A 13,465-nucleotide genomic window follows, 5' to 3' on the forward strand; every position below is an offset into this window, starting at 1 on the left:
TGCTGGCACTAGGCTGACATCATGAGTGTTACTTCCAAAATTCTATTAAAGAGAGAGAAGGAGTGACTGAGAGAAAAAGCATACCTAGCATAACTTGGGGGCAGCAGAATTCCTGTCTGCGTCCTGTTATGCCAGACCAGTCCACACCGGCGATTACTGTGTGAATTTAAAAAGCCCTTGGACACCTGCCTCCCGTATGCAACAAGTTCCTTTTCTTTACCCTATTTATCTTTACAGGCATCCATTTATGTCAAGAAGGGGAACATATGAGAGCAGCATCTGTTACTAGAGTGACACAGCTAGCAAATACTTTCATAAGAGGGGAAAAAAAATCAACAATAAATCTGGGGTTGTTGTCAGGTGTTTTAGGAGACAAAACATTAGTCTTTCAATCACAGTGTCTTGTTTAAGCTGAACATATGGTGTTAACCAGCAGTGAATCCCCAGCTCAGCCTGGTCTTCGATGGGCATAAGGACCACAGAAATGTCAGCTCCTCCAAACTGGCAAGGAAAAGCAGGTTTCATCCCCAAACCCCGTTGAGCCAAATTTCCCCACCCCATGCCTCTTAATAAACAGGCAACACACTCAAGAGACTTGGTTACTTTTTCCCCCACTGCTGGGATCTGCACAATCTCAAGGGCAGGTCTGGAAACTCCTTTCATTTTCCCAGTAACCACACTTAGACAAAACATAATCATTTTAAGCCACCATAAAGTAGTAAAAATTTCAGGCAATTCATCACAGGTAACTTTTTCACGACTTTTCACGACTACTGAAATCTTTGGAAGTTGGATGTCTGTTCTATAGCTAAGAAAATCCCTTACTTTTTCTCTGCAGCTCAATGCAGAGAACTACAGGTGATCCTAGAAACACTATCGTTTTTATTCTCTGTGCTCTTTTTTCTGGATACATTCAACAGGTCTTTGTGACTGCTTATTAAATTTGACATAAAGGATGGATATCTGCCTATTGAGGGCGGGGTGGCAGGGACAGAGAGAGCAAGAGGGGGGAGACAGAGAGACAGAGACGGAGAGACAGAAAGAAAACACTCGAGTTGGCGAGAACGCACGACTTCCAAACAGAAGCAACCGGTAGATTTGAGTTCAGATGCTAGTTAACACAGCCTGTCTAGGGACGCCCTCCGCTTCCCTGCCTTCGGAGGATGCTAAACACCTGCCCACCGACAAGCCCAGCCCGAGTCCGCTCCAGTCCCCGCCGCCTGTCTGCCTGCCTCCCGCACGGCCCCCAGCGCGCGCCCAGACGGGCCCCCGGGGGGTGGGGGGCGCCGAGCGGCGGCCCGTTACCTGCCAGGCTGCCCGGCCTCTGGAGGGTGGCCGTGGCATACAGCTCCTGCGAGTGCTTGCCGTAGGGCTCGGACGCGTGGACCAGGCGCTTGGTGGGCGACAGGGTGGCGTACGTGCCGATGGTGGAGCTCAGCTGGTGGATGGGCGAGGAGGAGATGGCGGACTGCACGGTGGGGGGCGAGGTCACGCGGATCGGGGACAGGCCGGCCGAGGACACGACGATGTTGATGGGCGAGCTGGTGCTGTAGGACTTGGCCAGGCGGCTGGGCGACTGCTTGGGCGAGGAGCCGCGCGCCGGCGCGGCGTAGGCGGCGCCCTCGGGGGCCGAGCCTCCGCGCTGCAGCTTGGTGGGCGAGCCGCCCTGGGGCGCGGCCAGCGGGGAGCCCCCGCGCGGGGGCGCGGGCAGCGTGGAGCTCGAGTAGTAGAGCGCGGCGGCGGCGGCGGGCTGCGCGTCGGGCAGGTGGAAGGCGCTGCCCAGGCTGGGCGCGAACGGCTCCCGCGGCGGCGGCGGCGGCGGCGGCGGCGCGGGCTCCGGCCCCGCCAGGTGCCCCGCGCGGCTCGTGGTGCCCTGTGCGCGGGAGAGCAGAGAACACGCGCCCTTAGCCAGCGGGAAGCGGAGGGAGCCTCGCCGCGCGCCCCGAGCCGCCCGGCCCCGGCGATCCCCGGGGCGGCTCGAGGCGCGCGGGACCCGGGAAGGCGAACCGCGCGGCCTGGGGGGCGCGGGGGGAGACGCGGGCGCCCCTCGAGCCGCTCGGGAGGGGAGCTCATCTCCCCCCGCCCCAAAAGAAGGGAAAACCGGAAAGCAAAGGGCGGCTGACCAGGGCATGGGGGACCCCCTCCGGCAAGTGGGACGCGGATGCTGCTTATACATCTCAGAGGTTTCTGGAAGGGCAGAGGCATCGCATTTTAGCCCCCGGAAGCTTTGGAAAGGTCACTCAGCAGGTTACCTGAAGCCAATCAGGGTTGTTCCTTTGGGAAATTCGGGCGTTCAGCCTTCTCTCCACCCCCAGCCCCTCACCGCCCCCCGACCCGCAAGGGCATTTCAAGGGATGCAGTCTCTACCTCTGGGATTGACCAAGTCGCATACTTATCTGGAGAACCGTAAGAAATAAACATAACTTCGTGGAGTTTATTCTGTTGTCATTTTCCCGTTGACTCTTCTTTGTGGATAAGTTAAAAGGAGGGGGAGATAATGAAGTCGGAATAAATATGCTTGGGCTTTCAGGCTTTACAAAAAGCATGTCCAGAGGAAGCAGAGCGATTGTAAATGGCCAGACTTTAAAAAAAAAAAAAAAAAAAAGCCTCCCTTTTCTAGATTTTAACGCCAGGCTCCAAATCTTTTAGCATCTCGCTCTCTCCAGCTCGCTTTTAAGAGCCCCCTGCAGCTGTGTCTTCACGCTGAAAGCCAGTTGCCTCCCATTTATTTACAAGAACAAAAAAGACAACGAGGGCCGGGGTGGAGCTGGAGAGACAGTTGGATGGGGGAGCACTTTCCTTGAATCCGGTCCAGAGACAAATTTGCATTCGAATGAAAACACTACATTGTCAACCACTTCTGGGCCGGACCTCTGGGATCTTCCAGGCTTTCCCGGAGGAGCAGAAAAGTTTTTGAGAGCAGGCCTGTGTGAAAAGGAAGTAGGACTGTCCACAGAAAGACAGAAAGTGAGGAAGGCAGTATTTGAAATTAGGGGTGGGAAACAGGTGGAGAGGAGGACCCGCGTGAGATGGAGGGACGAGGGGGAGAGAACGTCAGTTTCAAGTGAAGATCTTAACTGCGCAACATCAAAATCCTCTATTAAGAGTGTCCTAGAGTCTGTTAAAAAAGTCAGTGGGGGGGTGTGGGGGGGCACATATTTATTTACACATGAATATATCACATATGTGGGTATATGCATGTGCGTTTATACATGATGTATATATTTTATATATTTGTGTGTATGTGTATGTATCAATCCACTGACAAAGTTTTTCTTCTTGACCAAGTTGTCTGTGGTCAGGCACCTCTGAACTCTCTTCACATCATGGCTCTGCATTGTCCAGTTCTAGCAAGAATCCTTCTAAGTCAGTTTAGCCAGAATACCCTTCCCCCTGACATTTCCTCCTAGTAATTATCCATCTACTGACCATCGACCTGCTCCCTGGCTGTGGTGTTTAGTCACTGCGTTGTGTCTGACTCTTTGTGACCCCATGGACTGCAGTCCACCAGGTTCCTCTGTCCATGGGATTTCCCAGGCAAGGACACTGGAGTGGGTTGCCATTCCCTCCTCCAGGGAATCTTCCCAACCCAGAGGTCGATATTCCTCCTTTTCCTTGTTTTCAACATTGAGCCCATTTCTATAATGAAGTCTCTTCCCCCTGTTGCAATACTTTAAAGTTTTTTCCAAAGAGAATGTGTATTTATTGCTGTACCTACTTTCCAGTTCTGGCTTTTCTTCAGCATGACAATGTAATTATTTTGACTTTAACAGTAAGAATGAAAGCAAAATGTAAGCTCTATGATTTTGTTCAGTGATGAACAAAGAAGTAACTAGAACAAGAAGGATTCATAGCAGAGATACCATAAATGTTTCTGGGGTGAATGAAGGAATGGATAACAAAGCTGGTCCCGAGGCTTCGACCGCAGGGATTCCATGGTGGAGAAGCTCTGCCCGGCTGCTGTGCTCCCCTGGACCCCAGAGAAACAGTCTAGAATCATCCAGAGTCATTGGTGCGGGTGGTGGTTGCTCACATCCAGTTGTGCTTCCCTCTCAGGAGAAGTTCTGAGCATGAAATACACAGCCTGTGTTTCTCAGACCTAGCTGCATATTATCATTGTTGGGAAAGCTTTTGAAGACAAAAAGGAAAACAACCCCGTACTCAGGCTGCATCCACTAGCCATTTAATCCAGAGACTCTGGAGGTGGGACTCAACCATCAGGCTTCGGGGAAGCTCACCAGGTGACTCCAGTGTAGAATCGAATATGAGAAGGAGCCAGCCCCAGAGCAGTGGTTTTCCAAGTGTGGTCCCCAATCCATCAGCTGGCATCAGAAGCAGCACCTGCATCACCCCATCTTTATGGCGTGGGAAACTCTGGGGGAGGGGCCCCGGGATCTGCCTTTTATAACGTTCTCAAGGTGATCACAATGCTTATTTAAAGTGTGCAAGCCTCTAATCTAGAAGAGATTCTGATTGAGGGCTCTGAAGTGGGCCTCAGAGTCTGCGTTTCTAACAACCTCCTGGATGATGCTGTCAGGCTGAGAATTACTGCTAAGCTGCAGAGAGTGACCATCTTTCTTTACTTTTCTTTGGAAGCTCTCCTGGGGCCCAAGCAACATTCTGCCATGCAGAACCCAGCTGGTAAGGGACAGAAAAGCCTCTGAGAGGAATTTCTGGGAACCTTTCTCACAGGGGCATGAGGAGGAGAGAGAACCCCAAGGGTCCCTGCTCACAAGAAAGAGCCCCTAGGGTCCCTGAGAGTCCCCTGCTTACAAGAGAAATACTTTTTGTTATGTCTTGCATTTGGATTTATAACATTAATAACCCTATGTGACAAAAATACCCTCTTCCTCAGTAGCATGCTTCCTCAGTAGCATCATTGTGGTTTAGCCACTAAGTCAAGTCCGACTCGTTGTGACCCCATGGATTGTAGCCTGCCAGCATCCTCGGTCCATGGCATTCCCAGGCAAGAAAGCTTTAGTGGGTTGCCATTTCCTTCTCCAGGGGATCTTCCTGACCAAGGGATCGAACCTGCATCTCCTGCATCGAGAGCAAGATTCTTTATTGTCTGAGCTACCAAGGAAGCCTTCCTCAGTAAGCATAGCTTTCAATAAAATAAATACTAAAGCATACTAATATAAATTGAAACAATATCATGTAGCATTCTAGTATTTATCAGAATAACATGGATCCTAGGGAAACCTTGAATAAATTGTTAAAATACTTTATTTCTGCTTTTACTATGTTGAAACTTCCAGGTGGGAAAGTGCTAACTCTGCTGAATCTTATTCATAAGGTTTCTTAAATGGCTCTCCAATCTGTGTAAGTTTTAAGAACAGCCACACTAGTTCCAGGTATGTTGACAGGCTACAGCAGCAATTCAAAAACCTTTTAAAATATTGTAGGATCTCTCAGTGAAATTTTGCCAGTAGCTTGTTAATAAGCAAAATATCATAAACAATAAAATTGCATATGCATTTTAAGTTGGTTATTGTCTATGCTGGAAATGTTCTATATCCGTACTGTCTAATATGGTAGCCAGTATACACATGGGCCCTAAATACATGTGCTGGACTTTAACATACACTTAATTTGAATTAACTTAAATTTGGGGCTTCCCTCAGGTCTCAGATGGTAAAGAATCTGCCTGCAATGTAGGAAATCTGGATTCGATCCCTGGGTTGGGAAGATCTCCTAGAGGAGGGCATGGCAACCCACTCCAATATTCCTGCCTGGAGTATCCCCATGGACAGAGGAGCCTGGCAGGCTCAGTCCATGGGGTCACAAAGAGTTAGACAGGACTGAGCAACTAAGCACAATGAAACAATAAAATTGCATATACATTTTAAGAAAGTTATTGTCTATGTTTGAAATGTTCTGTATCTGTACTGTCCAATATGGTAGCCAATAGATGCATGGGCCCTAGACACATGCACTGGATTTTAACATGCATTTACTTTGAATTAATTTAAATTTAAATAGTCAGATGTGTCTAGTGGCTACTTTCCTGGATTGCACAGTTATACAAGGCCCTCTGCAGTTTTTAATAAATAATCTGGAGATAAAGAATAACTGCCTAAGAATCATTCTTTGGCTAAAGATAAAAATCTGTTTTTTAGCATCGGTTGGACAGAACAGTGATCTTTTAGGAGTTTATCTCCACTCTTGTGTTTATGTTTTGTTCCATTATATAATTTCTTTTTAGCAACTCTTAGGGATACATTTTAAGATAGCTATACAATTCATAAGATGGTTTATTACGGCCTAGGTCACTGGATTAAAAATAACGTAAGCACATTTCAACACACAGAGAATTTCATCTACTTTTCTGTCATAGAAGCTCAATTCCCCATTAAACATGTGTTAGCACTACAAATAAAACTGTAAATCCAAAAAAAAATTAATCATCACTACATCCTACTATAATATTTAGAAATGTGTGTGTACAAGTGCTGAACACTGAAAATTTTTTATGTTGATGATGAGATCCTTAATAAATGGTGACATAAGAATTTTTGGAAAAATTTGAGAAGATGGAGCCCAAATATTGTCCTGGATCACACAGTATGTATTACTGACCAGGGTAGTTCCTATTGGGATTGTCACTTGCATCAGTCTGCATCAGTCTCAAACCAAAGGACTATTTTAATTGCCTTTTCCATCCCTCCAAAGTGGGGAACCCATCTATGTGAAATTGACAAGGAAGCGGAACATTTTTAAGTAGATGCTCTGATTAAATATTTCCCATAGGCAGAGTCCTGTGCACATTAAATTGCTTGTTGCTCCTTTCTCACTTCCCATTATGGGAAGATGATCAAGAGAAAAGTTGTTACTTCTAATTTCTATGGACCTTTTATGTAGATTATACTGCAAGGGGAAAAAAAGATTGTGGGTTTTGTTTTTTTTTCAGTGAGACATGAATGATACTAACTTATCAAAACTCTTTTATAAGATGAAGTATTTCATCTACATTACAGTTTACATATGAGTGTCAGGTGGGTCAGAGTTAGGATATACCACAGTTGTGATTTTTACATCATGTGTTTGTATGTCTACATTTGGTATGTTGAATCCTACTGTGTAATTATACAGTGGATTTATGTCTATTTTATAAAAGTGTTTAAGGGGAGGATGTATATTCAAAGTGTAGTAGGAAGAATATTGAAATAGGAATTTAGGCAATATATGTATTATTCCCATTAACTAGAAGTACTCAGGTTCCATGCAGCAATTTACTCATTAACTCTATAATCCATTAACAAGAGCCTATTATATTCCATGTAAAATATGAAATTTTCTCTTGAAATTCTCTCTGCAATCCTCCTACATGGAATATTTTATCTTGACGTTCTTTTGGAGATTAAAAAAAACTAAAATTTTTGTTTCAGAATACTATCTGGCTCACAATTACACTGTTTTTTATTGGGAAGTTCAAATCCCCAAAACATGGCGCTCTTGGGCCAGAACATGGCATAGACCTTAATACCCACATTGTTGTTTATTGACCTTTTCAGGTTGTATTTTCTGTAAAAGGAGCAGAGATGGCATAAGAGCAATGAGGGGGGAAAAATTCTCCAAACTTGGAAACTTATTTAAGCCTCATTCTCTGGGGATTTGGCCATGTGCAAAAAACCAAAACAAAGACCCAACACTTAACAGCCAGTTAACTAGGGACTTGACAGCCTGAACTCTCCAAGGAATCTTGACTTCAGATCACGAGTGAGCAGTATCACAGAGCAAAACCGCATTTTATAAAGCAGACCCGTGATTTACAAGCAGTCCTTGTGAAGATGCATTTAGACCTGCCAAGTTTCCTGGAATTGTCAGTAAGGCCCCTAACTCTGGGTCAAGGGGAATGTCTGCCCAGAATGCTAGGCAGCTGGGTCAGAGATGTCAGCAATGGGAAGCTGGAACCTGTGTTCTGTGGCTTCACCGATGGGAGCCTTATGACTAGAGATCAGCAGTCTGCATTCATCACTGTTCATCTTCCTGGCATCACCATCACACTCGTGAACCTAATAAGTCATCTCAGGGTTTCTCTCCTCTGGAGGTGACCCTGGTCGTGGGGATGGAGGTCACTGCCCAGAGTGGTGCTCCAGGACAAAAACAGTGTCACAAGAGTCAGAGAGGGAGAGAAAAATAAGGACGAGGCATCAGGCCAGGGTCACAGAAGAGCCCAAACATGGGAATGTAGCAGTGGGTCTGGTGGGAAGAGGTCTGGCTGGTGTTTGAAGGAATGCAAATGGAGAGAGGAAAAAACAGTGAGAAAATAACAGCAATGACAGGGGAACATTCTTTCGATGAATAAAGAAGCCTGAATAACTTTTGAAACCAAAAAACAGCATCCATGGCTTTATGATGTACATCTTTATGTACATCTTTGAAGAAATCCATTACCGAAGCAGAAGGATCTGGTAACGTGATTTTGTAATATCAGCTACGTGCTCCTGATGAACATGTCTGAGAATGTGTTGAACTCACTAGGGTAAGGTGGTGCAGACCTCCAGCCTTGTACAGGACTATGGACAAAGCCATTTACTCTAACAACTTGAAAACAAGAAGAAAGCACCAACTCCCAAATGCCAAAGTCTTAGATGAGATGTGCCTGTAATATGCCACTAAAAGGAATCTACACCCACAAAGTAAGTCTTGTGCCTTTGAGTCTCTGGGAGAAAATCAATTTGCTTGAACACTATCATCACGGCTCCCGAAATCTCAATAACTTCTCTTTTGAAACTGTCTTCAGAAGAAAGGCCTCTCTTTAAATAATTCCCGAGATAGAAAATCTTGGTTCTGTGAAAAAGATCTGATTTCAGAAATGGCCAAATAAAATCATCAAGTGCCTTGTCTAGCAATTCCTTTGAGGAGCACTGCTTTAGGTGAAAACTCATACGAAACATAAAATGAAGAGACAGCTTCTGTGGGGAGTCCACACGCCATCCCTGAAGTCATTACCACTGGGATGAAGCGAGGAAAATCTGGCTTAAAACTCAACATTCAAAAAACAAAGATCATGGCATCCAGTCCCATCACTTCCTGGCAGAAAGAATTGGGGAAAAAGTGGAAATAGTGACAGATTTTACTTTCTTGGGCTCCAAAATCACTGCTGACAGTAATTGCAGCCATGAAATTAAGACACTTGCTCCTTGGAAGTAAAGTTAGGACAGACCTAGACAGCATATTAAAAAGCAGGGACATTACTTTGCCAACAAAGATCCATCTAGTCAAATCTATGGTTTTTTCCAGTGGTCATGTACAGATGTGAGAGTTGGACCATAAAAAAGGCTGAGCGCCAAACAGCTGATGCTTTCGAACTGTGATGTTGGAGAAGACTCTTGAGAATCCCTTGGACTGCAAGGAGATCAAATCAGTCAATAGTAAAGGAAATCAACTCCGAATATTCATTGGAAGGACCGATGCTGAAGCTAAAACGCCACTACTTTGGCCACTTGATGCGAAGAGCTGACTCACTGGAAAAGACATGATGCTGGCAAAGATTGAAGGCAAAAGGAGAAGGGGGCAGCAGAGGATGAGATGGTTAGACAACATCACCAACTCAATGGACACAGATTAAACAAACTCCAGGAAATAGTGAAGGACGGGGAAGCCTGGCATGTTGCAATCCCTGGGGTCACAAAGAGCTGGACACGATTTAGTGACTGAACAACAACATGAGCAAAGTGGATCCAGTGCTCCAGGGTCCCTAAGCCACTCATATAAAAAGGGAAGTACAGACTTCTGTACCTTAGGTACTGGTTTTTCCTTCTCTCCAACCTCACTTTAATAAAAGTATGATTAGGGTCACTATCAGTAAATATTCTCAAAAGTATTTCATGTGGCCAACACTATGGTCTACTAAGTAGAATGGGGTGACAGAGGATGAGATGCTTTGATGGCATCACTGCCTCAAAGGACATGAGTTTGAGCAAACTCCGGGAGATAGTGAAGGACAGGGAAGCCTGGTGTGCTGCAGTTCATGGGGCCGCAAAGAATCAGACACAATTTAACTAGTGAACAACAACCACCAAGTAGAAAGAAAATAGAGAAGAAAAAATTAAAGCAATGATATGAGTCTCTTATACAAATTTATCTTTAAGAGGGACTTTTTGATGGCAACTCTTTCTAAGAAACATGAGCCTTGGCAAAAATACACTATGTAAAACTTTTATTTCAGCAAGAGGCTCATTTAGTATAACTTTAATAACACAAACATTTGCACAGAAGAAGAAATGTTAGAGTAAAACACATACGCACACTGCCCACAATGAGGAATGCTTCAGCTATTGAAACCAGATTAAATATATTTCTACTGGAAAAAGAAAATGGGTAAAAATTTAAAGCAGAGCACTGAGAAAGGATTTCCAACACGTAATTATCTGAAAACGCTTTTAAAAACAAAGTGTGAGTTTCCTGCAGATATGCCAGACGAAGCGTACAAAATGACATGATTTCTCCTGTAAATGCAGTATAAATATATACATTCTACGCTAAAGACATCTCAGCAATTTTGTGTTTTCCAAGTTTTTTAGTGACTTTTCTCTTTACAGGTGCCACCCAGAAACAAGTTCTTTCCTAATTCAGCAAACTGGAATGATGTCAAACTAGGCACCTGTGTAACTTTTTGCATTCAGCAATCAAGATGCAAGTGTTCATTGGAGGGCTGGGTCCTCCTTGGAACCAGGGGTGTCCCTGTGCCCATCCCACTGCCATCCATAGTTCTCCATCCCCTTGGCCTTCAATCCACCTAGCATGAAGGGGCACCAATAAGCAATGTTCAAAACTTATTGACTTCTGGCAGAAGTGAGCAGATGGTGTATTTATTATTATGATATAGTGCAAGTGAGAACTTTTAAGACTTAAAAGTCAGTGCCACATTAAGTAGACAGGCCAGATCAAAAACTTTTTGCTTTTTGCTTCTCAAAAAGCTTACTTCTTTTTCTAGTGTATCTACCATTGTTCGAGTATTATTTTTAAAGAACAATCATGCAATTCTTAATCTCCTGCAGGAAGCAGGAATTTCCTACGATTATAAGGTAGACAGGCTCACTTTAGTTCTGCTGGACAGTGTGAAAGTGGTTTTAAAATCTTCAGGTTCCTGTACTTCTTTACCAGTGTTCTGTGTACAGGTGTACACTCTCTATTTCTTGCTTCTTTTGTCACTCTGAGGCATGAAATACTTGATGAGACTACTGTAAGAAATAGAAACTTGAAGTGGTCCATTTTCGAGACACAGTAGCTAAGGCCGAGTGGAAGAGTACTAACAGCTAAACTTACGGACATGACAAAGTTGAGGCCTAGACTCTTTAGATAAAGAAAGGTAGGATTGGGGGAGGGAGATCAGACTGCATCCTAAATAGATAGGACTCCACCCACTGCCTGTGCCCTGGTTCTAAACTTGCCTAATGACTTGCAGGAGAGACACAGTTCATGCACCTGGAGATTCCCTAGGCAAACAGGATGCTGGGGGAAGTGATACACCAGCAAGAAAGCCTTTGTTGAAAAATGCAGATATAAGTTGGGAAGGGAGAAATAATGGAACTTAGGTGACCTTGGGGAAGATTGTACATCCCATAGTACTCAGTCAGTGAGGAACCAGGGGGAGGGACCTGCGTGTTAGGGAATAAATTGCTTGCTTTAAGGGCCCTGGGTGTGCCTGCCCACCAGACACCCGATCTTGCAAATCATTAAAAGTCTCGCTTTTGCTGTGCTTCATGTCTTTGAGCCCATCCCTTGGTTTTGGGCTGGTGAACGTGTTTCTCACAACTACCTTGTGTTTGGACATGGGGGAAACCAACATTTTTAGAGAGACTCTGCTGTGCTAGAAGATTTACATTTGACATTTCATATAACTCATAGGAAATTGGATGTTAGTGGAAGCAGGTGAAGGCTGGAAAGGACCTAACTTCTTAATCCTCTCACCACCCACAAGCCTTTGCAATATGAGTATAAAGAAGGCTGGGGTTTGAGGAATGTGATAAATATTTGGTGAACCCTGGATCAGTCACTCAAGATGTGGAGATTAATATTTTGTATGGTTTCCACTTTTGTGACAAGGCAATCTGATAGGAGGAGACAGACTTGCATGCACTATACTATGGGATATTATATGTGAAATGACCAAACGAGGATTTCAATTCATAAGTCAGGCATGTTGTATCTCTGCTCAGAATTCTCTACCAGCTCCTCACTTTACTCGAGTGAAAGACAAGATGATGATCAAGTCAGTTTTCCATCTACTTTCCCACTCTGGCCACCTGGCCCTCACTGCTGCTCCAGTCAACATGCCAGGTTGACATCCAATGGCCATGGCCTTTGCTGTCCCCCAGACAGAGGCACTGCTCCTGACTCTTCTCCTCTATCGTCTTTGCCCCAGAGTCATGTCATCTGCTCCACGAGGCCCCGTGTACCACACCCATCCCGAACAGCGGAGCCTGCTTATCATCGTCCATATCCATTCCCTCCTCTCTGAATTCTTCATCTGCTAACAAACTATGCAATTCACTTATTCACTGTATTGATTTTCTGCGCTCCCATCACTGCTGCTAGAATAGATGGGCCTTGAGGACAGGGACCATGTCTGTTCTCTTCTCCATGGTAAGCAAATATACAGCTCAGCACACAGTAAGCACACATAATATCTCAAAGGCATCAAAGAATAGTCTATATATATATATATATATATATATAAATGCAATGGAAAAAACAGCTCTATTTTGATTGGGGGCACCTACCAGGAGCTACATGAAGGCTAAGGTTGACTTGGAGGAAGAAGGGAGGGATGGAGGGATAGTCTATACACCTGGATGAGGAGGCGAGCTGGCAGGATAGCTAAGTGGAACATGGTTGTGGGGCAAAGGAGAACTGAATCAGCTCAAGTGACTTTCCAGAAAGGCCTTGGGATCTGATGGGAAGGGTCTTATACTCTCTCCTCCAGCTGAGTCCCGTGAATTCATCTTAGAGTCTGAGGAGAATGACTTCAAAGACGTCAGTTAGGGTCACGCCAGAGAACTAGAATTCTCTGGTAATTCTGTGACTCAGCTTGGCCCAGTACAGTAAGGCAGACCATGCACCAGGGTCTGATGTGAAGCCTGGTGATGATAACCCCACAAACATTTATCATGCTGAATAAACTAGTATTGGTTAAACGTTGACACCCAAATCTTTGAATATTTGTGATACTCCTTTGAAATTATACTCTGACATGATTTATGAGCCAGATAGAAAACCATTTGCTTTACTTCAGAATTACACATTTTTTTAGGTTCCCTAAAGTGAAATGTTTTTGTGTTACTTGGTTACTGACCTTATTAACCTGGTCTGGCATCTGTGAACCATTATTTGAACTTTCGTATCCCTTCAGGCACTTGATGATGACAGGATATTCTAAAATTTAATATAGCTTGGCAGAAGTGAGCTTGAACACTATTTAGAATATTGAAAAGAATGTGTCACAGGGCTCTGGGAA

General features: G+C 44.7%; 1 protein-coding gene across 1 annotated transcript in view; it reads right to left on the reverse strand.

Moving 5' to 3' along the window:
- Positions 1-13,465, reverse strand: part of CTNND2 (catenin delta 2) — a 1,077,052-nt gene that overhangs the window by 444,662 nt on the left and 618,925 nt on the right. Inside the window, exon 7 of the mRNA XM_065905365.1 lies at positions 1,306-1,873. Within this exon, the coding sequence (XP_065761437.1) occupies positions 1,306-1,873 (568 nt within the window). The remainder of the gene's footprint in view (positions 1-1,305; positions 1,874-13,465) is intronic.

Source organism: Muntiacus reevesi, chromosome 14 (assembly GCF_963930625.1).
Source record: "Muntiacus reevesi chromosome 14, mMunRee1.1, whole genome shotgun sequence".
In the NCBI taxonomy this organism is placed as follows: Eukaryota; Metazoa; Chordata; class Mammalia; order Artiodactyla; family Cervidae; genus Muntiacus; species Muntiacus reevesi.